Source organism: Trichomonas vaginalis, chromosome I (assembly GCF_026262505.1).
Source record: "Trichomonas vaginalis G3 chromosome I, whole genome shotgun sequence".
NCBI lineage: Eukaryota > Parabasalia > Trichomonadida > Trichomonadidae > Trichomonas > Trichomonas vaginalis.
This window is the reverse complement of record NC_067203.1, coordinates 21305207-21331711: the sequence shown is the minus strand read 5'-3', so window position 1 is coordinate 21331711 and position 26505 is coordinate 21305207. Positions and strand designations below refer to the sequence as shown.

At 30.5% G+C, this 26505-nt stretch overlaps 15 protein-coding genes across 15 annotated transcripts, besides 2 other annotated features; 6 read left to right on the top strand and 9 right to left on the bottom strand.

Moving 5' to 3' along the window:
• Positions 1–35: 35 nt before the first annotated feature.
• Positions 36–973: a mobile genetic element.
• A 118-nt stretch (positions 974–1091) lies between these two features.
• Positions 1092–2013: a mobile genetic element.
• Positions 1977–3503, bottom strand: TVAGG3_1024790 (200 kDa antigen p200-related family; the record flags this gene model as incomplete). Its single annotated transcript, XM_001579076.1, has 1 exon — positions 1977–3503. The coding sequence occupies one exon, from the start codon at positions 3501–3503 to the stop codon at positions 1977–1979; it is 1527 nt and encodes a 508-aa protein (XP_001579126.1).
• A 284-nt stretch (positions 3504–3787) lies between these two features.
• On the top strand, positions 3788–4171 carry TVAGG3_1024780 (saposin family; the record flags this gene model as incomplete). Its single annotated transcript, XM_001579075.2, has 1 exon — positions 3801–4109. The coding sequence occupies one exon, from the start codon at positions 3801–3803 to the stop codon at positions 4107–4109; it is 309 nt and encodes a 102-aa protein (XP_001579125.1).
• A 391-nt stretch (positions 4172–4562) lies between these two features.
• TVAGG3_1024770 (uncharacterized protein) lies at positions 4563–5823 on the bottom strand (the record flags this gene model as incomplete). Its single annotated transcript, XM_001579074.1, has 1 exon — positions 4568–5806. One exon carries the CDS (start codon positions 5804–5806, stop codon positions 4568–4570), a length of 1239 nt encoding a protein of 412 aa, XP_001579124.1.
• A 342-nt stretch (positions 5824–6165) lies between these two features.
• On the bottom strand, positions 6166–6910 carry TVAGG3_1024760 (uncharacterized protein; the record flags this gene model as incomplete). The annotated part of the gene is made up of 1 exon (XM_001579073.1): positions 6362–6910. The coding sequence occupies one exon, from the start codon at positions 6908–6910 to the stop codon at positions 6362–6364; it is 549 nt and encodes a 182-aa protein (XP_001579123.1).
• Positions 6911–9003: 2093 nt separating this feature from the next.
• On the top strand, positions 9004–9588 carry TVAGG3_1024750 (uncharacterized protein; the record flags this gene model as incomplete). Its single annotated transcript, XM_001579072.2, has 1 exon — positions 9343–9588. One exon carries the CDS (start codon positions 9343–9345, stop codon positions 9586–9588), a length of 246 nt encoding a protein of 81 aa, XP_001579122.1.
• A 950-nt stretch (positions 9589–10538) lies between these two features.
• On the top strand, positions 10539–11639 carry TVAGG3_1024740 (uncharacterized protein; the record flags this gene model as incomplete). Its single annotated transcript, XM_001579071.1, has 1 exon — positions 10539–11639. One exon carries the CDS (start codon positions 10539–10541, stop codon positions 11637–11639), a length of 1101 nt encoding a protein of 366 aa, XP_001579121.1.
• A 135-nt stretch (positions 11640–11774) lies between these two features.
• TVAGG3_1024730 (protein serine/threonine kinase protein) lies at positions 11775–12743 on the bottom strand (the record flags this gene model as incomplete). The annotated part of the gene is made up of 1 exon (XM_001579070.2): positions 11809–12735. The coding sequence occupies one exon, from the start codon at positions 12733–12735 to the stop codon at positions 11809–11811; it is 927 nt and encodes a 308-aa protein (XP_001579120.1).
• A 1213-nt stretch (positions 12744–13956) lies between these two features.
• TVAGG3_1024710 (1-aminocyclopropane-1-carboxylate synthase protein) lies at positions 13957–14303 on the bottom strand (the record flags this gene model as incomplete). Its single annotated transcript, XM_001579069.2, has 1 exon — positions 13981–14268. The coding sequence occupies one exon, from the start codon at positions 14266–14268 to the stop codon at positions 13981–13983; it is 288 nt and encodes a 95-aa protein (XP_001579119.1).
• Positions 14304–14612: 309 nt separating this feature from the next.
• On the bottom strand, positions 14613–15159 carry TVAGG3_1024720 (1-aminocyclopropane-1-carboxylate synthase protein; the record flags this gene model as incomplete). The annotated part of the gene is made up of 1 exon (XM_001579068.2): positions 14613–15159. A coding segment is annotated over one exon (547 nt), but the record flags the coding sequence as incomplete, so codon positions are not given.
• Positions 15160–15837: 678 nt separating this feature from the next.
• TVAGG3_1024700 (protein of unknown function, DUF3737 family) lies at positions 15838–16738 on the bottom strand (the record flags this gene model as incomplete). Its single annotated transcript, XM_001579067.1, has 1 exon — positions 15881–16732. The coding sequence occupies one exon, from the start codon at positions 16730–16732 to the stop codon at positions 15881–15883; it is 852 nt and encodes a 283-aa protein (XP_001579117.1).
• A 179-nt stretch (positions 16739–16917) lies between these two features.
• TVAGG3_1024690 (structural constituent of cell wall) lies at positions 16918–19880 on the top strand (the record flags this gene model as incomplete). Its single annotated transcript, XM_001579066.1, has 1 exon — positions 18420–19874. One exon carries the CDS (start codon positions 18420–18422, stop codon positions 19872–19874), a length of 1455 nt encoding a protein of 484 aa, XP_001579116.1.
• A 26-nt stretch (positions 19881–19906) lies between these two features.
• On the bottom strand, positions 19907–21076 carry TVAGG3_1024680 (uncharacterized protein; the record flags this gene model as incomplete). Its single annotated transcript, XM_001579065.1, has 1 exon — positions 19907–21076. One exon carries the CDS (start codon positions 21074–21076, stop codon positions 19907–19909), a length of 1170 nt encoding a protein of 389 aa, XP_001579115.1.
• A 452-nt stretch (positions 21077–21528) lies between these two features.
• Positions 21529–22932, bottom strand: TVAGG3_1024670 (uncharacterized protein; the record flags this gene model as incomplete). The annotated part of the gene is made up of 1 exon (XM_001579064.2): positions 21624–22622. One exon carries the CDS (start codon positions 22620–22622, stop codon positions 21624–21626), a length of 999 nt encoding a protein of 332 aa, XP_001579114.1.
• A 1236-nt stretch (positions 22933–24168) lies between these two features.
• Positions 24169–25043, top strand: TVAGG3_1024660 (spectrin binding; the record flags this gene model as incomplete). The annotated part of the gene is made up of 1 exon (XM_001579063.2): positions 24663–25043. The coding sequence occupies one exon, from the start codon at positions 24663–24665 to the stop codon at positions 25041–25043; it is 381 nt and encodes a 126-aa protein (XP_001579113.1).
• A 105-nt stretch (positions 25044–25148) lies between these two features.
• TVAGG3_1024650 (ankyrin repeat and SOCS box-containing protein 4 family) lies at positions 25149–26252 on the top strand (the record flags this gene model as incomplete). Its single annotated transcript, XM_001579062.1, has 1 exon — positions 25149–26252. One exon carries the CDS (start codon positions 25149–25151, stop codon positions 26250–26252), a length of 1104 nt encoding a protein of 367 aa, XP_001579112.1.
• Positions 26253–26505: the final 253 nt, after the last annotated feature.

Below are 26505 nucleotides of genomic sequence, written 5' to 3'. Positions count from 1 at the left end.
TGGTAACCAACCGCGGTTCCCGTTTGGAATGCCATATTTTTACCTTATCAATATACTTCATATAATATACACATGTTCATGTAAAAACTTTTTTCCAAAATCCTCAGGAATTAAGGGATTTTTGAATTTTAAGAATTTTTTTCGAATTTTTTCGAAAAAAAAATATTTTCAGAACAGCCTTAACGGCTAAGATTTAGGAACAATGTTAAGTATCAAAAAGAAAGGAGGTCTGATATAGACAACATATATCGTTGAAGGTTGAAAAAATCTCTAATATTTGAGCCCAAAATTTCAAATTTTAATTTTTTGAAAAAAGAGGCCACCCGTATGTACGTTTATTTGAGAGGAGGAGGATTATATTTTTGAAAGGGTGAAACATTATGAATATGTTAATTATATAATAATATGTATTATTATAAAAAAGAAAAAATAAAGCACGTTAAAATTTTTCTTTCTTGATTTTTTACAAAATCTACTTAGAATTATGCAAAATATGACTAAATAATTATAAATTTCAAGTTAAATTTTAATTTTGATAAATAATTTAAATTTCAAAATATCAAGTTCGGTTCGACTATGTATGTAGTAATTCCTCAATAAAGTGCCAAAACCCTATTAAAATATATGAACATTTTCAACATTTTAATGTTTTTATTTAAAAATTTGATGGAATATGAGCTTCAAACAATTATTATGTAAATAAAAATAATTAAATATATGTATTTATTCGTATTACAACCGTAGTAAGTTGATTCTTCCTTTCTTCTACTGAGATTTGAATTTGATTTCGAATTGTAAAGAGATTCAAAGGGAAAATACTAGCGGATAAAAACTACCTCCATGAAAGGGTCATAATGGAGTCAAGTTGTATTTTTTGATATTTTTTGCTTTTCGAGCCTAAATAGGTAGCCAAGATAATGCCTAAAATAAGGTTCTAAATTCTGAAGTTTACATGATCCTCTCGTGTGCACCCTTAATTCTTCATTTTCGGCTCTTTTCTTTTCTTTTTCAATTGCATCTTTTTGCTTCTGTTCATTTAATTCTTCTATTCTTTGTTTAGCTCTTTCCATTTTTTCTTTCCTTATTTTCTCAAAGGTAACTAAACTCCTTTCGCCGATCCGATTTGCCCCATATTTAAAATATAGCTTGCATATGTAGAAGAAAAGCTAATTTTGAAGTACGCCCCAAATCCACCAACAGGATTTCGAGCTACTAAAAAGGTACTTTTAAATGTGATTTTTTTTATAAAAAATTAAATTTATTTTAAGATCAGACTAAAAACTAATTTTATGGAAAATCTATATCGACAAATTTATTACTTATTGGGTATATAGATTTTTTGATTATGGCGATTATGTCTGATATGCTTCCAATAAGCCAAAACACATTTCATACTGATTTCTATAAAAGGTATCTTTATTATAGAAGTGTAAGCTATATCTGTTTGTTTTTTTATTATAACAAATTCAAAATTCTCTTATAAGGACTAGATGAAATCTGTATTATTAAATCATTAGCTAAATGAAGGTTCAAATAGAAAGTAAATATCAATTTATATGATACTGAAACCAAATAGTTCTTTTAATAAAAGATAACACGCTGAAAATTATTGAGTATCTGCAAATCTCAAAAATCTATTGGTGAATTTGGCTCAACTTTTAAAATTATAACATCCATATCAAATCATAAAAGCAGACAAAAATTAAAGCCAAACCTATCGGCCAATTTTTTTTGATATTTTGATTTTTGAGGTATACTTTTAAAAGTGGATTTAAAGCGCTGATGAAAAAACATTAACTTCTGTCGTTATGATTATTGATTTAGACAATAATGATTTTAATCTTTGATTATCAAAACACTAAAGTCATCTTTTTAACATTTGCTTGGTAGCATTAACTCAAGTCTAAAGTACTATTTTATGTGGCACTCTTAGAATTTTTGTATTCATTGTACACGCTGAAATAGTACCATTAAAGTTATGGCGGACTTTCAAAAAATAGTTTGGTCACCTTTATTTTCTCTTCTTCCAACATTTTTTCATGTAACATTTTTGCTGTTTCATCTCTTCTCTTTTGTATTTCTTGTTGTCTTCTTTCTGCTTCGATTCTGTTCTTTTCTGCTAATTCTCTTCTTTCTCTTTCTTGTCTATCTTGTTCTTCTTGGTGTCTTTTTTGTTTCTCTTTCTCTTCTTTTCTCTTTTGTTCTGCTTGAGCTTTAAGTAATTCTCTATGTTCTTTTTCTTTTAGTTCTCTTTGTTTAAATTCTTCTGCATTCTTCTGTTGTATTAATGACTTAACAATCATCTGTTCAACTGCCTTTTTAGTCATGTTTTTAACTGCTTCTGTCGCTCTTTCTTCAGCTGCAATGTAATCTGTGTTTATCTCAATGTCTCTGGCTTCTACGTCTTCTTCTGGTTGCTCCATTAACTCTTTCCTTTTGTCTTTGACTGTTTGGATCAGTTCATCACATGTCTTCTTCATTTCATTGCGAACATACTCACGAAGGTTTTTATCATGAGTATATGTATTCAAAAGTTGATCGGTAGGATACATCAATTCGTTTGGATTGATTCCAGTCACTCTGAGAGCTTCGAGTGTCCATTTCTCCGTAAAGTTTGGTGGGTAGTTAGGGTCGAAATTTCTTATCGATGTGTTTTTAACAGGAGCGTCAGATTTTCGAGATATTGGAATAACGGTTTTCATTTTCGGATTAACTGGACGTTCCATTTGTGGCAACGTCTTTGCAGATCTATTACTATGCGATGGAGTAGGTTTTTTAGGCGATTGCCTGTTATTTGGCATTGTATTTGTCGATGAATTTGAAGTTTTAGGCTCCTTTTGTTTTTGACCGCCTTTTTGAGTAATCATGACGTTGTCATTGTTCTCGTGTTCGTCATCTGAACTTGATGAACTTGATTTATCAGATTTATCGGATTTTTCTTTGTTATTTTTACCTTTCTCCTCATTATCGGAATCAAACTCGCTTTCGTCTTTCTTTGGACTCGATTTCGCTGAAGATTTTCCGCTGCTTGATTCTTTATTGTTTTTCGACTTTTCGTCCTCATGTTCAGAATCGCTATCCTTGTTTTCTTTCTTTGGACTTTCTTTTGCTGATGATTTTTCACTTTTCGTATCTTCGTTATTTTTAGTTTTTTCATCTGCATCTTCAAAATCATCGTCATCGGCATTATTCTCTTCTTTTTTCTCATTTTCTGTATTTGATTTTTCTTCTTCTTGTTTTGGTGGTTCTTCATTATTCTTTTCTTCCGATTTTTCATCTTCAAAATCGTTATCATCATTAGTTGGTTGATTTTGTTCCGTATTGTTATTGTCATTATTTTGTTCTTGTTCTGGTTTTTCGTCTTCGAAATCATTATCGTCATTCATTGATTTTTCTTGAGGATTTTGAGAAGGATTATCATTTTCTTGTTCACCATTATTTGCACCGTTATCTTGAGGTGTTTCTTTGGGATTCTCATCAAAATCCTCGCTGAATTCACTCATAACGGATAAAATGAAAAGTGTCAACGTTTTGAAAAATATAAAGTCGACAAAATTTTCACAAATAGATGTTTTATTTCATGCATATAGAGCCTGAACTGGTCATCAATAAGGATGTATATGTTATCTGTGCATCTGATGTTTTTACATGCCATTTCAAGCCGAATTATGCAAATTTGAGTAATTTCAAGTCACGAAGTGAAAATGATGAGAAAATCGATATTCCTACGAAACTAGACAAAGCCTTATAATAAGTATGGATGTGAATTGTGAAGAAAATAATCGTCGGCATTTCAAGGGATGTTTTTCCTGTTCGCTCTCTTTGCTGCATCAGCTATGAAGCCACGTAAATCCGCTCCTGTCAACGATTGGAGCCCAATGTGCCTTTCTTGCAAGCTTGTTGTTTCAATTATCGAGAAAGAATTAAAGAGTGGAAAGAAGATCGAAGAAATCACAGAAAAGGTTGAAGCTTACTGCGCATACCTTCAGGGTGATGCTCAACAAATCTGCATAGAGATTGTTAAAGAAAAAGTTCCAGAAATCATCAAGTACATAGAAAAGGAAATGGAATCTCATGATGTTTGCAAGATCCTCGACTACTGCAAGTAAATTAAAATAAAGAATTTGATTTAGATTCGGTTTACTATGCATACATTTTTTATAAAATAAACACATTTTACAAATACAAATGCTAGATTACTTTCCTATGTTTACTTATATCCAAAAAGAAAGATGTGCACAATTAATTCATAGTTCGATAGTTGATTTTTTTAGAAAAAAAATTAATATAGAATTAAAAGTATTATGTTTTCAGCAAACATATTCTACAAAATAATTTATGATTGGGTAAGACCAACCGATTAAACTTGGCTCTAAATAAAATAATATTTCTCTAATATATTCACCTCATCATAAATGAATTTTACTTAAAGTATTATTTGAAAGGTAAAGATGAATTGTCTCAAGTTTGTAAAAAGATATTTATAAGAATAAAATTTTTATCACAAAAATAATAAAAGTAACAAAAGAATTGTAACAAAGTATGTTCTATATAAGCTAACAAACTCTTATGAAAATGAAATAAGAGCTGTATTATCTGCATAATCCTGCATATTATTATAACATTTTGCATCGTTAGTTTCCAATGTATCTGGGTCAAGGAGTTCTAAGGCAAAATTCACAACGCTCTTCCAATCAGGTGTAATGGCTTTCAGACCTTCTAATGCAGTAATTCCTTGATCTGAGCCTAATATACGAATTATTCCAAATGGATTCAAATATGCTGCTGCTTGAATACCCAATATTTCGAAGTCAACGTTTTCGCAACCTTTTCCATTGAAACTTATAAGAGGAGCACATAATGGTGCAGCAACATCAGCACAAAGCCTGCGAATCTGCTGCCAGTTCTTAGGAGGAATAGAAAATCTCTCGATAATACTTGTAATGAGTTTTCTGAAAGTATTTGAATTCGGATTGTTGTAAAAATCTGAAACAGCACGGATTTTAGTCCTTGTGCATTGTAAAAAGTCTTCGAATAATGTAGCTTGCTGGTCTTCATCAGCAGCCAAGCAAGTAGCGAGAAGATTTGATAAAGGATTTTCTGGAGTTTCTGTATATTTATATTTCAATGCATTAATTGCATTAATGTAATACTTCTGTTTGGCTTCGCATAGGGATAATCTAGTGACATATTGAATGCTATTTGGATCTAGAGATGCGATCATATCATTTCCAAGATCTAATCTGGAAAAATCAACCATAGGAATGTAAAACGGTGGAATTACGTCTTTTGAAGCAAGTAAAGATGCTGAATGTGCTACAGACTCTTTTAATTTCTTTGTGTAGTCAATACAGTTACGAGAGATCGATTTTCTGAGTTCCAGTATCATATCCTCTAAAGCGAGAACAATTCTCCAGTTATCCTGTATTCTCTGAATCTGTTTGAATTCTGGACAAGGATGTTGAATGTCAGACTTGATACCAGAACTTCCCTCATTAATGAATTTTTCGAATTGCATCACAAGTTTGACTGCTAAATACATTTGCAGTTGAATAAGTTGATCTCGGAGCTGTAAATCACCAGGAAGCATTCTATTGTCTATTAATCGAAAGTATAGTGCATCGTTCACGATAGGATGTGTTTGTAACCATAAGCAAAGCTTTGGCATTTGGTGCGCAATATTTGGATTATTAAGTATGCTTTGAACAGAAACTTTAGGCATTTCATTAAGTCTAGGATCATCAAGAGATACTGTTGGAATGTCTGGCTTCTTTTCAACTTCGAGAATTTTCTTTAGAAGAAACATAATTTATTCAAAAAAATTTTCTGCTCAAAAATAATTTTTGTATCTAACTTTATAAAATAAATCGTGAATTTTATATCCGATGATATATAACATATAAAATTTTACATAATCCAATAGAGATTTTTAGAATTTACCTTAAATCAGATTTGAAAATCTTTAATTTTATCGTAAGCATATAAATTATGAGAAATTTAGATTATTTTCTTAAAAATAGCCTGTCCAGCTCTTAAATTTCTATGAAAAATATCAAAAATTATTTGAAAAATTAAAATTTATTGTAAATCTTATAATTTTTTTTATTGAATTTCATATTTTAATAAAATTTTTGAAAAATATTCGTCACCGGGATTTAGATATAGTTTATGAGTCATGAATTATTTTTAGGTTAAAATTGAGAATGCATAATTACAATTTTTATTCTAAAATTTGGATCAGAAAATAATATAATATTTAAACATCTCGAAAATTCGAGAAACTTTTTACATGAACAAACAATACAAACAGAATTTTGAGAAATTGGATAATTTCTCAGCATAAATTTTCTAGTATTACTATTTACCAGAATCGGGGCAATTCTGTTTTAGATAAGGTTGATGTTAATGGAATTACGGTGTGGTTATTAACATCTTTCTTAATTAATATATCTTGAACTCTTGTTTTAATCATCTTTGGTCTAAGTTCTGCTTTAGCAAACTGTAGGTCACGTAGTCTTAATGATTCTTGGCGTATTTGCCCATTAGATATGAAATCAACTTTATGTCCTACTCTTTCTTTTGAATTCATCACTGCAATGTCGAGCATCTCCTTAACTTGTTGCGGTTTCTTAAAGTATATCTCGAAATCATTTGCCCCACGGATGGCAATAATTAAATCTTTGGGATTAATGTCCTGTAGCTGTATGCTTAATCTTTTATCTAACAGTTTGCCATTGTAAAGGTAATTCAAATCACCACTATTTACAGTGGGAAACAATTTATCGAAGATTGAAACATTGGAATTTTTAGTTACTACGACTGCTTTGACTGAGTTATCCATCATACCTAAGTATAATGGAATCTTGCAGTCGTCTGGAAGACTGCACATTTGACTATTCGTCCAAATCATAAGTGAACCAGAAATTTCCGATCGTTTTTTGACTATCTCTCAATTTTATATGAAAAGATTTTATTTCAAGAAATGCATATAGCTTTCAGACGAATCTAAAATTATTAACGAAAAAAATAATCGATGATTGGCTTTCAAAAATTTAAGGGAAATGTGTCACTTTTCAATGTTTGGCCGGATACCAAACCTCATGATCGAAAACCAACAATTATCAAAATTGATGTTTATTATAAGGTGATTAAAATTCTAAAATATTTTATCCATTTTCCAAAAGTTAGAAAAAAGTTTAAATTTTGGCTTAATTCACTGGATTTATAATTAATTATGCCTTTAACTTAAAAGTCAACAACCTATTTTTCATGTCGGCAGACAATTTTAAATGTAATCAAACTTTCGTTACTATTGCTTTCAATTTTTTTACCGTTTTTGATTATCTTGAATTCACTTTTTTAATTTCTTTGCTTGAATATTATCTTTAACCAATTTAACACCATTAATTAGAAGCGATATAGTTTTATTGGAATTACTAGGGATGCGTTAAACACGCCATTTGACCGGGCGTACATTTTTTTTTTGTTCGCCCAAAAATTTCGCCATTTGAGAAATTCAAAAATTAAAAATAAAATTTTAATCTTGATTTTTTTATTTTCGTGATTTTTTTGAAACTTACATAAGCGATGAAATACTTTTTTTTTAAGTAATCGTTTATTATATATAAGGGTTTCGTTTTGCGAAAAAAACGTACAATACGCAATTTCGCTAAAAAAACATTTAGCTAGCAATTTCGACCTTTGACTCCACTCAAGACGTCACTTTTTTAATTTTGCGGTATCATATTTTTGGAAAATCTTTATGAATATTATATAAAAAGTCTCTTTAATATCTATATTTCATATTTTTATCGATTTTTAAAGTTTTTGCGAAAAGTATTCAATTATTTTTGCTATTTGGTCGGGTAAATGTCAGATTTGCGACATTTTCTGATATGATATTCAGATTCTACGTTGATAATAATGCTTATAGAACCCTCTTGCTATTGTGTCAAAATTGCGAAACCGATAGCAAAAATATCTCGCAATATCAAAATTGAGATATTGAGTGAATTATGCATTATAGAGATTAAAAATCTGATTTGTGAAAACATCTCATCAGTTTCTAGCTAATTCAAAAATCTTTACTATCTTATTCGATTAAAATGAAAAGGGAATAGTTTCATTATGCTTTAAATGACAGCCTTATGATATAATCATAGTTTTCGCTCAATATGCAGCTTTTTTTTTCGAAATCTATGGTCAATATCCTAAATATTGATTGCTTTGCATTCATATCTCTTACATTTTCTATACCCACATCACTATTCATTGCTATTCCTATCTTTTTCATTTTTGTTTGTTTCTCATAATTTCTCAAAAAACACGATAACTTGATATTTGTAAATATCATACTTTATAACGTAAATAAGAACTTGACCTATTAAGAAAAGCAGTAATGAAAAGAAAATCTGAAATTCATAAAAATTACAAGTTTCTGATGACAATTAGCTTAATTAAACCAGGTACAAGATTATATAATTGTATTTTCTATCCAATTATCCATATAATATCTTATCCAGAAAAAATAACTTGATCAATACCAAATGATTTTTTAACTAGTAAATAAAGTATTTTCTTTACACACACATTGTATATCATAGTTTTTTTTTGGTTTCGCAAAACATCCAAAAACAAATATGCTATAAAAGTGACAATTTTAGCAAAATGAAACCCTTATTATATATAAATATATCTTAATAAATTTAATTCCTTAAGGTAGAGCGTGTTCAAATTTAAAATCTCATACAATATTTTCTTAATGGCGTATTTTTCTGAGGTCGCCCAAATAAAGGCGAATTCAAAATTGAGAACTCCAAGGCGTATGGCGAGTATTCAAAAAGTACGCCACTTACAAAATATTGAATGTGGATTATCAATTTTTTGGCGTGTTCAATTTCAAATTTTGATATTTATGTTTATTTTATTCAGTATAATGCTAAGAATTAAAATATAAAATTCATAGAATTTTTTCTTTGAAAATATTTTACATTTTTATTAGACCACTCCTAGACTAGTCATCAGGTTATCCTCAGATCATCCTCAGACTACTCCTTATCAGATTACTCATCATCCTCAGACTACTCCTTAGACCCCTCCTCATCAGACTACTCCTCAGATCTTCCTCATAAGACTCCTCCTCAGATCTTCCTCCTGAGACTACTCTTCAGACTACTCCTTAGAGTCCTCCTCATCAGACTAGTCCTGAGACTAGTCCTCAGACTACTCCTGAAACTACTCCTCAGATTATCCTCAAACTACTCCTCAGTCTAATCCTCAGACTCCTCCTCAGATTATCCTCAAACTACTCCTCGGTCTAATCCTCAGACTCCTCCTCAGATTATGCTCAGATTATCCTCAAACTCCTCAGATTATCCTCAGACTACTCCTCAAACTCCTCAGTCTAATCCTCAGACTCCTCCTCAGATTATCCTCAAACTCCTCAGACTACTCCTCAAACTACTCCTCAGTCTAATCCTCAGACTCCTCCTCAGATTATCCTCAAACTCCTCAGATTATCCTCAAACTCCTCAGACTCCTCCTCAGATTATCCTCAGATTATCACTTTACATATATATATATCGATAACTAAATAATTACTTATTATACTTTATTTATTTTTTTTTATTTTAAAATAATATTAATATATCTTTCTACGTTTAATGATGAAAAGAGAAAGAGGAGTAAAAAGAGGAAAGAGAAAAGAAAGAGAGAGAGAAAAAAAAAAGAAAGAAAAAAAAAGGACGGCGATAATTTTGTATTGTTTTGTTATTCGGCCGAATGGCGGCTACTTCGTACCCGCCATTCGGCCCCAAAAATGGCGTATTATTCTATTTTTAAACGGTCATGGCGTAAAACCGTCGCATCCCTAGGAATTACTATTTATCTTATAAAAAAACCGTTTTAATAATTTTTTTATATGCTTGTTTGATTGTATTGCTCTGCAAGTAAGGAGATATGCCTTATGAGAAATATATAATACTAATCAGGTTTCGAAAAAGTAAATGTTTGGAAAATATATTAATAAAAATTTGGCTATTTGGTATATCTAATTACATTTCTTTAATATACATGCGTAACACACTTATATTTCCAATTTGATTTGAGTTTGGAAACATTTCCAAAAAGACGTTAAGCATCAAATGAGTGAATTACAGAGCCGAATCCGTCATATTAAGAATAGAATTTATGATCTTGATTCAGATTGTTCGGGGTTTGGCAACGAGTGTGATTTTCTTAGTGATTTTAGTGATTTTTCGTCACTTCCGTTCATTCAATTAGAAAAAATCGAGATTCCTGAAGATAGCACAAGCTTTGAAGATGAAATATCTGAAATAAAACAAAAGACAACAAACAATTTGAAAAATTCGAATTGCATTACAAATGAAAATAGCGATATTATCACAATACCACCACCTCCTATAAACTACGCACCAATTTGTGGAAAACCTATCAAGGCAAAGAATATTTTATCGCCAGATCTATCAAAATACAAAAATGCAACAATTTATATTTTAAAAGGTCGCAATTTTCCAAAAATGAAGAGCGGAGTACATTCTACATATGTAACCTTTCAATTCCATCCATCATTAGATGTAATTGCCTCTCCCGTTTGCTATAATCATTCAAGAGAGGCAGACTATCATTCAGGCTATACAATTGACATTTCAAAGGTAAATATCGAAGATGCATTTCCTGTCTTGGAAGTTTATGATGTAATATCCCAGAAACATGGAAATTTAATTGGGTTTACAGTAATTGAACTCCAGCATTGTCAGCAAACTGATAATTACATTACAGTCTTAAAAGATCAATGGATTGATGTTTTTGTACCTCATTCCAGGAAGAAATCAGGTTCCATTTTAGTTTCTTTATTCCTTCACAACGGGAAGATCAATTATGCACCAAAAGCATCAAGAAATGCAGTATCATTTAGAATACATTCAAATGATATAAGCGATATCGAACATAATTCAACTAAACAAAAAATTAATAATGATGATAAAGTTAAAAATGAAGAAAATATTGAAAACAGCTTAAATTCATCCATGATTCCTACAAAAGAAAATGATGATAATAACCAAATTGATAAAGCCACACAAAAAACTCAGAATCAATCAATAAATACAGTAATCGCCGATAGTAAACCAATTGTTCAACCAAAAGCCACTAGTAATAACCAAAATGATAAATATGATAATAAAAATATTCCAAAATTAAAATCAGATTTTAATTTTGATATAGATGATCCGGACCTACTCAGACTCTTAACCTTAGATGTGACTCATAAATACAGTTGGTCTTCAACCCGAAACCTGAAAAGACATATCAGGTATCTCGATGAAAATGATATTGATCTAACTTGCGATTTAAGGAAATTTGAAGCAGAAACACAAACAGACAATAGCGTTAAGCAAAAGACAACTCAAACTAAATCTCCTAATGCTGAATCATCAGAAAATACGATCGATAGTTCAACGAGTGAGGAATTTAAGCCAAAGAAGCTGGTTCCAACAGATTATGAAGCACCATTAGAAGTTAATAGCTCTGACGCTATTCCGGTCAACCTTTTTCATTCTAGCGATGTATTTGTTCAATATTCTGATTACGGATTCTATTCCAGAAAGAATCATAAATAAAATTGTTTTGTATCTTATTTTCAATAAGCCATTTTATTTCTATTCAAATGTTTTAATATAATCTTCGATTATTAAATTTCTCAACTTATTTCAAGCTTTTCTATCAAATTAATAAATTTAAATATATACATACATATCAAACTATTTAATTACAAACAAACATAATATATTATTTTGACATTCTACGCTTAAATATCAAATTATTACAATTTTTGAACATTGAATCGGAAAACATCTTCGCTTCAGGCTTAATTATGATTGCATTGTGGCTTCTTACATTAACTCTGTTGTTCTTCTGGAGCTTAATTCCAGCAGAAAGAGTATCAAAATATTCCATTTGGAGGAGTTCATCGATTGATGGACGATTATTAGGGTTCAGGTTCAGGCACTTAACGACCATGTTCCTGAGATTTCTATCATGGATCTTGTACTTTGCCAACTGATTTTCATTAATCGCATTTAGCATTGTTGTTCTGTCCTTGCCCATATATGGGTAGCACCTTGCATACATGTAATAGAATGTAACGCCAAGGGACCAAATGTCTGCCTTCTTCGGATTGTATTCTTTCCTTTCTAAAACTTCAGGGGCCATAAAGTAGAGTGTTCCTTTATGTTCGGAAGTATTTTCATCCTGATTAAACTGGCAGGAAAGGCCAAAATCACACACCTTAACGCGTCCCTGCTTATCTAATAAAAAATTGGATGGCTTGATATCAAGATGAGCGATATTTCTGTCGTGGCAAGCTTTAATAGCGAGTAACATTCCATGAATATATTTTTGTAAGAGTTCTGGGCTAATTTCAACTTGATCAATAATAAATTGATTGAGATCTTCTTGACAGAACTCCATAAGCATGTAGACATATCCTTGAAACCTGAAACACTGATAAAGGTTAATTGTTAGTGGATTATTAATAGAAATTAAGCAGTTAATTTCGTTGGGATTAAAATGTTTTTGCTGAATCTTTTTTAATGCAAAGTAATCGTCATAATTCTTGGAATAAACATAATAGATAATACCATAGCCGCCTTTTGCAATGGTATCAACATAGTATATGCCCTGCTTTTCAAAGAATTCTTGCTCATTACTGTCCATAAATCTTTGCAAAAAATGAATAAAATTTGAATAGTATTGAATAATTTTACATGAGAATATAGTTTTGATAATAACATGATTTGGAATGCTTTTAAAAATTACGCTTCTTCACAATTTTAAAAAATTTCAATGAATAGAAAATTTCTATGTGTATTTTCTGAGGATGGAAATTTGAATAAAATCAAAATTTAACCAAAAACAATTGAGTTTAATTGAAAATTTAATGGCAGCATTTAAATCTTTATCGTTAGTGAATTTGAACGACATTCAAAATAGTTTATTGGCCTAATATATCAATATATGTCATTACATCATATTTTTTATAGTAGGTCACACGTTTTGATAAGTTTTATGCATTCAAAACATGTCATACGTTTTCATAAAAAAATTGAAAAGGAGTTTGCTAGAATTTTTGTCAGTTCAAAATTATGTGTGGTCACAATGTACAAATGCAAAATAACTGCATTATCTAGCTAAAAATTTAAAATCCAATGAAAGTATTGAATTCAAAGAGGTATTGTTCTTATCCAGCTCATAATATGCCTGATAATTAATGCTATATCAAAATATTGAATACTTAATGTAAAATTGATTTTTATTTATAATCTGTTCTTTTTAATCGCCTTTCTTCCTATTTCAAATATCTAATGATTGGTCAATTAACATTTATTGAGAAGATAATAAAATTCAACTTCATTCATTTTTACATTTCTTTTCAAAATCGATTACAGAAAAATTACTGTTTTCTAGCTTATAAGATTAATCATAACTACATACAATTGAATTTCAATATTGTCATTAAATTTCAAAGTTCATTCAAATCAAAATCTTCACTGACCAAAATAGCGAATTATATATCTTTCATGAAATATGTTGATTCCTCCAAAATTCATAATATTAATGCATTCATTTTTTTTTATCACAAAATATTAAAATCAAGACTTATTAGCATCAAAATAATCTTTTTTACATGTAATAGATCCTATTTATTTAGTTACTCCGTTCTTATTTTTCAAAAATGGGTTATAATCTTCATAAATCATATGATTTCATGTGGTAAATAATACATAACATCTTGTTAACATGTTTCACGGTAAAAATAAGACTACTCTAAAATGTTGAAAACAAATCTCTTTTATTGCGTTCATTATTTGTCATAAAATTTAGCTGTTTCAACTGTTAATATGATATTATAACAAAAATTAACAATTATAAAAGAAATTCAAATATATTCTAAAATTTTATTTACTTAGAGTGCTCACTCTTGATTGTCTTAACAGCATTAACCAAACGTGTGCAACCCTCGATAAGCTTACTCTCCTCATGAGAGAAGCAAAGTCTGAACCAACCTGGATACTTATATCTAAAGCCATTTGCGCCAGGTAATATATGGATATTGAATCTATCAATTAAGTCTAACCAAAGTTTCTTCTCTTCTTCAGCTGTTGGAGCAATATCTGTTAAATCGAGCATTAGGAACAAAGAAGCTGGTGCCTTCTTGAATTTGATGCCACCTTCTGTAAGAAGCTTCATTGCTGTCTCTTCGGCCTTGATAAGTCTTTCCTTGCCAACTTCGATCATCTTATCACGAAGTTCGTAGTTGCAGAAGAGCTTTTCGAGGTATTGCTTTGTATCACTTGGAAGAGAGAATCCATTGCATGCTTCGCTAACTGCATTGAAAACTTCTTTATTACGAGAATAGAAGAAACCAACGTGGAAACCAGCCATACCCCAATCCTTTGAGATACCGTAGAGATGGTGGATACGCATTGGATCGGCTGCTGGGTGTTCCATCATTGAAACAAACTTGCTTCTGTCGCGAACACTGAGGCCATAAACTTCATCAGTGAAAACGTGAAGAAGTGGGTTCTTGTTGGCCCAAGCAAGGAGCTTGTCTTGGTTTGGAACAACTTCGCCGATTGGGTTTCCTGGATTTGTCAATAATAAAACTCTTGCATCGGCTGGTGGTTCATCTGGAAGGTTATCAAGCTCAATGTACTGAACCTTAGCACCAGAAGACCACATATCTGGCTCGAAGCAGCCATAGCATGGCTTTGGAATTAAAATGATTTCTCCTGGTTCACAGAATGCTAAAGAAATCATTTCAACGAGATAAGCAATGCCACTACCAACAAGGATATGATCTGGGTTGACATTCTTCATGCCGAAATGTGTTTCATATAAGTTTGCAATGGCTTTCTTGAGATTTGTCTTAACATAAGAGCCGGAATATGTATAATCCCACTCCTTGAATTCTGGACGGCTTCTCATAAGTGGCAATAAAAAGTCATTGAGAAGATGATTTTCAGCTGTGCCAAGATTGATGACTTGTGGATTGTGTGCACACTTCTGGGCACCAAGCTCAAGTTCGGAACATGGCTTATTGAGAATACGCTTGATGAATGCTGTTGGTTTATAGGACATCAACAAGAAATGAAGTAAAAAAATTTTACAATCACAAAATTTTATCTGGCCAACAATTAAAAAATCATAACTTCGAATTATACTCATATGGGCCTTAGTAAATCTTATAAATAAAACGAAAAATAATTTTTTTCTCGAAAAAATAAATGAGATAATAACGAATCGTTATTATAATATTGAAGAATAGAGAATCAGCTATCATATCCAAGAGTTTTGACCATTTTTACCAAATCTAAGAAACATTACAATTTCTTCTTCAAAAATAGTCAAGCTACCCATTGAAAATTTCTTACAAATTTTGGATAGCAAAATTGTTCTTGCTTCATTTAGTTGCATGCATGCACATAACATACAAACATGCTATCTTTTGAACCATAGCAGGATTCAATCATGAATAAATTTCCATTGATTTATAATGGTGATAAATTGAAACATTACTATTGGAATTAGACAAACTATCGTCATGCCCACAAATACAATGATCAACCAATCTATTTGATACTCATTCATAGAATTAATCTCCAAATTTCCTTCACATCTTCATATCTAAGGAAAATGTAAACATCCAAAGCATTTCAACAGCATCTATAATCCATTATATCTCCTAAACGCTTAATAAATAGTCTAATTAAACAAATATTTCGATATGTTCTTCAAAAGAAAATAGGCATAAAAAATAGAATATATTAAAAGAAATCTTTATAATCTAAATAGAAAATTATTACTTTTGTCTAATAACAATCTCGGCTTTGCAGTCCATGACTGCATGGTTATGATCAATTTCGCCAACTGAATCGCAAACAATCTTTCCTGACTTAGGATTACGGATTGATAAGATATGACCCTTAATATCAGCATCAATATTTTCAGAATACTCGAAGGACCAGTTTGTGCCTTCCATTGTACAGTTAATGAGCTTTAAGTTCTTACAATAGCAGAATGGCTGTACACCTTCGATCTTACAGTTAATAAATGTGACATTATTAGAGAACCATGCAATATATTCGCCACGAAGAACAGAATCTCTGACAACAATGTCATTAGCATGCCAGAAAGCATCCTTTGTAACAACATCGATATTCTTAAGTTCTGCGTGGTTTACATACTGGAAAATGTACTTTCCATTGGAAAGTAAGCCATCAGCTTCAATATTGCTTCCATGCATGAGTAAATAATCGCATGTCATCTTTGTATTCTTAATCTTGATATTTCTTGATTCCCAACCACACTCATGAGAAACAACTTCACAGTTTTCCCACTCGATGTGATCACATTCACGCATGATTTTGATACTGTTGATCTTGCAATTCAAGAGTTTGCCGTGATTTGAGTACCACATTGGTGCTCTTGTAAGCTCGTCCATTTTAACATTCTCAAGAGTGAAATTTGTTGAGTGCCATAATGGATAACGCAATGAGAAGCTGCAATCCTTGAGATGGATATTATGTGTTTCCTTCAAAGCAGATTCACCATCTGCTGGACCTGCAAATGTACAGTTAACAACATTTGCATCATGAAGGTTGTATAATGCACGTTCCTCGTCAAATGTCTTTCCTTCTACAGTGGATAACATTTTGATAATGATTCTTTTGTGAACCCTTTCAAATAATTGTATCAGTTTTATCGCTCAAAATTTTAGACAAATAAACTAAATAAATAGTGGTCTATTCTTACCAAGATTCTTGATTTATTACCGATTCGTTTTATTATCGATTTATTTTTATCCTTTTGTGAAGATTGGTCATATCATATCGGTTTTTCTCAATTTATCACTTTGAATAGATTTATAAGATCGAATGCAATAACATATTCTTTTGAAATAGTTGAGAAATAATCCAATTGATATGATAAATAAAAGCATTCAAAGCTCATATGAGTTTTCGCTTGCACAGATGGAGGTATGTTTGATTATAACTGGAAGTTTTCTAAGAATCAACTTTCAAATCTAAATTTATCATTTGAGCCAGTATATAGCCATATTTCGTTCCAACCATTGTTCTTATGATTTATATGCATAATGATGCATTTTGGGCCTTTTCATTTCAATTTTATTTAATTAAATGATAGTAAGATATACATACGTAAAATATCCATGAGCGAAAATAAAAAATATGCGTATTCACAGATGGTATTTCTCGTATTTTAGATTTTCTTTTGTAAATATTGCTTAGATCAGAAAATAATTGTGGTATTTAACAAAACTATGACACGCATTTGAATATTAAGTTGAAAGCATTCTCAGTCGCATAAAATCCGAGTATATAAACTACTTTGTCACTTTTTATAGAAGTTCTCTGACTTCTGATAAATATGATGAAAGAGGTATTGAATATAATGACCCATCGAAAACAGTTCTAGTCAGATGTCCAGACGGGTTAAGTGGCGAAATTGAGATCCTTCAAAGTGTTAAAATTATTAAAGGTGGCGAAAATGATGTTAATAGCCCATTCTATGCCTGTAGAGGATCAATCACATCACTTAAATTTGCTGCTCTTAGTAAATGCGAAAGTATTTGCAGTTTTTGCTTTGCCTCATCAAATCTTGTTTCTGCTGATCTTAGACAGTGTCAAAATCTTCCTTTTCTAAATTATTCCGTATTCACACAGTGCAAGAGTTTAACGACATTCTATTTTCCTCCCAATATCAAAGAAGTAAAAGCAGGATGCTTTTGTAACGATTTTAAATTAGAAGTCATAAATCTCCCAGATTCTGTTGAAATTATCGATGGATGGGTTGATGGACACAACTGGGCATTTGCTGATACAGCTGCTACTGCCTTCAACATTAATCCTACTTCCAATTTGACTACGTTGAGACTTGAATGTTTTGCTGGAATTCGATGCTCGAGTATTTTTCTCCCTAAAAAAGTAAATAGCATTTCAAGTGGTATTTTCATTTATACCTTTATCGCAAGTATTTCGATTGATAAAGATAACCAAGTATATAGGACTGATGGCACATCGATTTATTCCGGAGATAACAATAATACATTAGTTGTTGTAGCAAGAAAAATTTCAGGCGAATATGTTGTTCCTCAATATGTAACTTCTATATATGATGGATGTTTTAGATCTTGTGAAGTTTCATCCATTATATTGCATGATGAAATAAGTTCCATTGGAACTTGGGCTTTTACTGATACGAAAATAACATCAATGAAAATACCTGAAAAAGTTACAGTAATTAATAAAAATTGTTTTGACAGTTGCCAATCCCTTAAATATGTGAATCTGTCAAGTAAAACAACATCTATTGGATACATGGCTTTCTATAATTGCATTAATCTTGAAGAATTGAAGATTCCTGCGACATTGACTGATGTTTCCACTTCTGTCTTTTATAACTGCATGAAACTGAAATTAGATGTAAAAGACAATATACATATTGGTTATGCAGACAATATGCTGCTTACTAATCAAAGGAAGTCTTTATCCGATTACTTTGGTAATGATCCAAACAAAGATCTGGTAATTCCAGATGGCGTGGAAACTGTTGGCTATTCAATATTTAAAGAAAAACAATTAAGATCTGTATTATTTAATGGTCGAACTCTGACTTCAATTTCTCCATCGGCATTCTATAAATGTACATTAGAGAGTGTCACTCTTTCAGCAAACTTAAATTTCATTGGAAAAAGGTGCTTCCAAGAATGTCCAAATCTGAAAAGAGTCGAGTTTTCAAATAATCAAGTACTCACAGCTATTCCTAAGTACTGTTTCTATAATTGCCCTCAATTAACTAATATCGTATTACCATCTTCAATAACAACTATAAATGAGTATGCTTTTGGAAGCTGTCCTAATATAAATGAAATCGGATTGTCTGCTACACAAATTCAAACAATTGGTACTTTTGCTTTTGCTGATAGCAGTATTGCTAATTGTGACAATGGAAAGAACTTGCTGTCATTAGATTATGGTGCATTTATTAACAGCAAAGTACAATCAGTAACTATTAGTACTAGATCTATTTCCGAAAAATGTTTCTATAATTGCTTTTATCTTACATCTGTTACCTTGGACAATAATATTGATTCAATTGAAGCTTCTGCATTTGAGGGGTGTTTGTTATTGCGAGAATTTGTTATTCCAAGCAGTTTAACAGTGATTAAATCTTTTGCATTTAGAAGTTGTGAATCTTTATACAAAGTTTCCCTTTCATTGAACAGTGTTCTCTCCGAAATTTATGGTGGAGCATTCATTAGATGCCCTTTACTTGTATCAATAAAACTAGACCAAAGTGATTCATCATATAGATTTTCCAATGGCGCTTTGACAAATCATGAAGAAACAAAATTAATAACATTCCTTCCATCAAGTCCAATTGATACATATGTTGTTCCAATGACAACGACATCAATTGGAAACTATGCATTTATGTCATGCACACATTTAGTTAGAATTCTTTTTAGCGGAAATAATATTCAATCAATTGGTCGAGAGTCATTCAAGGATTGCTCGAAATTAGCATTTCTATTCATAACAAGTACAAGTTTGTCAACAATTGGGGATTGTGCTTTCGATAATTCGCCATTACTCAGAAAATGCGGTGCAGTTCGTTGTGATTCTTCAAAAACAGATCTATTTATTCAAAGAAATATCCCTGAAATTTCATTTAGAATGAATTGCAGCAATACTCAAATTACTTGCTTGCAACAGCCAGTTTCATCTACCCATGTTTCCATTTTATTAATATCACCTTTTATTCTCATGTAAAAAATTAAAAATATTAACATGAATAAATGATTTCAATTATTTTCTAATCTAATTATGATTTTGTTAAACTGCCGTTCAAGTTTTTCAGGGAATCTCAATTCCTTGTAATACTTCTTGACATTTTTAACATATTCACGACCTTTTTCACTGAGTTTTGTTTTATCTTTAATAGCATTAATAACTTCTTCTTCAGAAGATACATCATATATGTCTTCATCAGGGAGAATATTTTCTTCTGATGTCAATATTTTATAAGCTTTAGAATGCAATCTAGGCGTTTCGTATGTTATTTTCATTTTATTAAATACAGCAGTCTCAAAAGCAAATGTAATTTTATGTGGCCGATCTTCATTTTTAATTTCAATTTCTATTTCTTTTGTTTCTTCTTTCTTTTCCCATTTATTTTCTTTCTTTGGAGTACTAAATTCTGAAACTTTGATTTTAATTCCTTCTTTAGTAGGATGAGGTTTCATCTCAGGAAGTTTTTGAACTGGTTTGAATGGTTTTGGTTGTTGTTTTGAAGTAAATGCGAACTTTGGCATTTGATTTTGATCTTTTTCTATTGGTTCATTAATTTCTTCTACTGGTGGAATTGATTCTTCTTGTTTTTGGGGTTGTTCAAATGATTTATTTTGCTCAGAAATGGTTTCAACACCAAAAACTCTTGCAATCCAGTCAACAATACCTGGAGAATCAGCAAAGTCATTGAAATCAAAACCAAGATTTTTAAGATATATAGACATTTGGCATCTTCCATCTAGTGTTCCCTCTGATTTAATTTTCACATTCAAAGATTTCATATGATCGAGATCCATACTTCTAAACATATTAACAACTGTAGAATAATCTTCAACAGATATTGGTCTATAATATAATCCGCGATTTCTTAAGAATTCTGAGTATTTTCTGGCTTCTTCCTCAGGATTTTCAACTTCATGATCCTCTGATATAATGTCTGAAGGGTTTCTAAAGAAGTCGTTGAAATCAAAACCATGTTCTTTAAGATACCTAGCAAGTTGGCATCTTCCATCGAGCGTTCCATCTCCCTTGAACAAAACTTTCAATGTTGGCAGTTCATTGGGATCCATACTGTTGAACTTTTCAATCGAATCAACAGAAGCATTAGATCTGTAATTAATTTGATTTGCTTCCAAAAATTCTTGAACTCTTTTGGCTCTCGAAAAATCTGGAGATCCTGTCATTTCTTGTCTGGGTGTTTGCTGAAATGTGGGCTGCTGATAAGTAGGTTGCTGAAAATCTGGTGCATATTGCTGTCTGTAATTATTTTGACGTGGTTCCCTGAAATCATTAAAATCAAGACCACATTGTTTTACGTATCTTGCTGCTTAGCACCTTCCATCAAGAGTTCCATCGCCCTTAAATATTCTATTTAATGAATACAGATGGTTCATATTGACTCGGGCCAAATCAGCCGGATTTCCAGTAAACTCCATTTAAAAAATGTTTTGAAAAATAAAAGTGATTGAATTGAAAATTTGACTTCTGAAATTAACAATCTAATAATCTTATCTAGTTGATTTAACAATTCTAAAATTAAAATTCAGAAGGTCAATTGACTCTCAAAAATTGAGAACTCTGTCAATTTTGTTTACCATGAAAATACTTTTCTCTTTGATATTTCTAGGCATCAATTAAATAAAATTAAATTCTTTTATTGTGAATCATATTTTTATATGAGAGAATAATATATTTGGATTCAATATCTATTAAAATAAAAACAAAACAAAATTAATTACTTTGAGAGGAAGGTACTTGGCTATCTTCAAGCTTTTTGATGACTCTACTAAATTGAAGTTCAATTTTCTTTGGAAAATTAACTTCTTTGTAGTGTTGCTTAATATTTCTAAAATATTCAAGTCCTTCTTTACTAAGTTTATTTCCCTCAATAATACACTTAATAACTTCATCTTCTCCATTGAGACTGTATTTTTCTGAATCAGAAAGTCTGTTTTCTTCTGAATCTAATATTTTATGAATTTTTGTTTGTAATTTCGGTGTTTCATAAGTAACTTGCATTGTATTGAAAACAGCAAAAGCAAATTTTTTTGTTATCTTTTGTGGAAAATTTTCGACTTTCTTTTCAATTTGGATTTCTTTGACTTCTCCTTTCTTTTCCCACTTATTGTCTTTTATAGAAGTGCTTGATTCTGAAACACTGTGTTGAGCTCCTTCGCTAGCTGATGATTGTTTGAATAATGATGGTTTTTGTGTGTGAAGATTCGATTGAAATGGTAATTTCGATGTTTTTGGGAGTTCTTTTGCTTGGACTGACATTTTTAATGCTGAATTAGTTTGGCTATTTAATGTTGGCTTTAATGATAATTTTTGGTGTTGTGATTGATTTGCTTCAGCTTCAAATATTTCTTCAAACATGTCTGTCGTTCCTGGTTTATCAGAAAAATCATCAAAATCAAATCCAATATCCTTAAAATATTTTGCCAATTGGGTTCTTCCATCAAGAGTTCCATCTTTTGTAAAATCTATATTCAAAGTTTTCATATGATTTTTATCTAATCTTCTGAACATCTTAACAGCTTCTAATTTATTTACAGTACGCATTGGCCTATAGTACATACCAAATTCTTTCAATAATTCTCTATATTTTGCTGCTTCCTCATGCGAATTTTGGGAATCTTGCTCTTGATCATTGAGTATAGGATTATCTGGTAATTGTGATTGATTCGTTTCATTTTGAGATGTTACGGCTTGCCTTCCATTAATGTCCATTCTATGACTTAGAGTACTTCTAGCTGAATGAAAATTTATTCAATGGTGCGTCACGCCGATAAAAGAGAACTCTAAAAATTTGACTTATCAATCAAATTCCATAATTTTAGTATGATTATAGTAACCAAATCGCAATAAAGGTACTTAGTTGAGAAAAAGAAAGCATTTTAAATGAATTGTCCTTAAGAAATAGGTTTTAATCTAAAATTAAACATGTTAACTGGTTCTTTGTGGACTAGGTACCAGGATTATATTAAACAATGGCAAAGTTCTTCTAAATATATTATTAAATTCAGAAGATCTCTGCCCTATTAGATTAATTACACAATTCTATGTCTTTTTGGAACCAAAAAAGAGTAGTAAGAGTATTTTAAAGTAATGTTCATTGCGAAATCTCTCATCAAATGAGAGACTATTTAATAAACACTGCATTTTACAAACAAATTTACATCCCAGACCCTCACATGTTCATAGATTATTAACATTAGGGTTGTTAAAAATATCAAAAATTAGCGTTTTGAAGACACCATGGTGTCTTATAATTTTCCCTTCCTTATTGGCGTGTATAAATAAATGCGCCAATAGATTGAAGAAGAAGAATTGTTTTTCTCTTAATGAACTTTAATCCTTTTGATATAAGAATATTAAAAACATTAATATAATTTCGATTTCGGAAATTAAATTTCCAAATTTTTTGTCGATTTCGGAAATAACAGGATCCCGCATCCAACACGCAACAACAAAACACAAAACACACTTTTTGGTTCTTTCATCGTTTTAATCGTAATTTATGTAATACATGATTTGGATAAATTTTACAAAAATAGAACCTATATTATATTCTTTTCAAAGATTTTTGCAAATCATCAAAAATAATTGTATTTTAAAAAACGATCAAATTATCCTTTCATTATTTTAAACTTAAATTAGTTTTATGATTGACTAAAGCAATCATATTTATTCATCATTAAATAAACAAAAAAATAATATTTGAGAGTTATTTCAAAAAAAAAACATTGAATTTATTAATTTGTCTCAATTTCAGTATTATAAATTTTTATAATTTCAATATTTTGAAATACACTTTTTAATATTTCAATATTTATGATATTTCAATGTATTAAGTGGTCTCAAATTGAGCTTCTCAAATATAAGTTGGCCTATTCAAATAATAAAATTAAATAATATTTAAAATAATAAATAAAAGTGATTGAGGTCATAGCAAAACGGCTGTTTCAGTCATTAATTCTTAAATAAAAAAGGGTAAAAACTAAATACAATGGGTAAAATTCAATAGTGTCTGTGCTATCGTTCAATTTGAAGGTGTCTTTTGAAACCGCAAGACACATTGAATTTTTGAATAGTGTATTATGGTTTGACAGACACCAATGAAAAAAATAAAATGATATTTATTTTAAATATATAAGATCCTTATATAAAATATAAATATTTTATCGTTTTATTTTCTTGTTTTAGAAATGTTTTTTATTGAAAAATCAATAAAACTAACTCCAAAATAAAATTTTTGATTTAAAGACACCATGATGACACCAGGCAAATCTTCCAAGACACCTATCGTCGGGAATCTAACAACCCTAATTAACATAGTCCACAAGGGTAATAAGGATTATCTAATATCGATAGAAGCACAATAATTACGCTACCCTAGGCAGCATCGGTATTGCGACTCTGAGTAACAAAAACATCATGGAAGACCAATTAGATTCCCCCGAAATCGCTTCCTGATGTGGATGGTACAGCATTGATTGGCCATATCAAAGGCTGCATAGCATCCCAGCAAGTGGGTAGTTATCGGCGAGTCCAGATGTGATCCTCCATGAGATTATGGCTCTTTTGCATTTTGGTGGGAATAGTATTGGAGCCATGTTTGATAATCCAGTATTTGTTTTCGTAGTTGTTGTTTGCAACTTTGCAGGTACTAATGAATATGAATAAGTTGTAATGGATTTGCATATCTTCCCCTAAAAATACTCCTAAAACATTATTAAATTTATATGTGGCCGGTTCATAAATGATGTTATGAAAATAATCCCAAAAACACTTTCTTTATTAATATGCCTAAGAGCGATGACTTTAAATTTTTTAATGTCTGATCAAGACATTCATCCAAATAAATTCAGTGAATTCCGAAGCAAATACAAATACTACATCGATTCATATAATGCATTGTATCAGTTAAAAACGGAAAATGAAGAAGATTTAAACTCGATTTACAAAATGATCAAGACAGAATTGATTGATTCAAAGAAACATCTTCCCCAAAATATCATTAAAGATATTTTGGAAATCATATATTATAATAACCGCTATACAAAGTCATACTTGGAACTTGCCAAACATATAATTGATGATTATAATGTTACAGAGATCAAAAATATCAGTTCTACTTTAAACTTCTAGTTTTATAAACAATATGGAATTAAATTAGACAACTCTACTAATTTCGAAAATCTTAATTTAGAAAATCTCGATATTCATTCAGAAAATACAATTTACAGAGCAATTATGTGTAATGATTTAGAAAAAATCATTTTATTCACAGAATGCGATGGATTTGATAAAAATCAATTACTTGAGAGTGATTTATATCCATATTCTGATGAAGGATATTCATTACTTGAATTATGTTGTTACCATGGAGCAGTTGATTGCTTCAAGCTATTAAGATCAAAATTTAAATCAGAAATAACTCAAACATGTCTAGAATTTTCATTTTTAGGAGGAAATCAAGAAATTATGAGTGAATGTTTGAAATATCAAAAGCCGAATGAAGAATGCATGGAGTGTGCAATTATTTCACACAACATTGATTTTGTTACATTCTTGATGAATGAATACAATATAAAGATCGATTTAGAAACTTGTGGACTTTTCAATAATCTTGAATCCTTTTTAGTTTATTTCGATCAAACTAATGATGTTGACAAATGCTTTATTTATTCACTGATGTTTAATATTCCATCTCTTTTTGCATATTTCTTTTCACATAGTGCAAATATCAACGAAAAAGGTAAATATGGAGAAACCGCACTTCATTATGCAGCAGAAAGTGATAGTAAAGAAACAGTTGAACTTCTTATTTCACATGGTGCAAATATCAACGAAAAAGATGAAGATGGGAAGACTGCTCTTCATTATGCAGCAGAAAGTGATAGTAAAGAAACAGTTGAACTTCTTATTTCACATGGTGCAAATATCAACGAAAAAGATGAAGATGGGAAGACTGCTCTTCATTATGCAGCAGAAAGTGATAGTAAAGAAACAGTTGAACTTCTTATTTCACATGGTGCAAATATCAACGAAAAAGATGAAGATGGGAAGACTGCTCTTCATTATGCAGCAGAAAGTGATAGTAAAGAAACAGTTGAATTTCTTATTTCACATGGTGCAAATATCAACGAAAAAGATGAAGATGGAGAAACAGCTTTCCGTTATTCTGTACGTCATCATAATAAAGAAATGGTTGAACTTCTTATTTCACATGGTGCAAATATCAATGAAAAAGATGAATATGGAGAAACCGTTCTTCATTATTCTCTACGTCATAATGATAAAGAAATGATTGAACTTCTTATTTCACATGGTGTAAATAACAATCTAAAAGAATAAAGATGTGAAAACCGCTCTTCATTATGCATCAGAAAAATATCGTAAAGATACAATAATTGCATTGAATACTATTTATTATTTAATAATAAAACATAGCAACTAATTATTGGAATATAAATAATATAACTCTTCATGTGAATGGATGATTTTGTGGTAATACATTTTATAAATATTCTCTTTTATATCAGAATCAGAATCTAATTCCTTAATTGTATCAAATCATTTTTTAAACTCCAAACTGGACAAAGAAAAC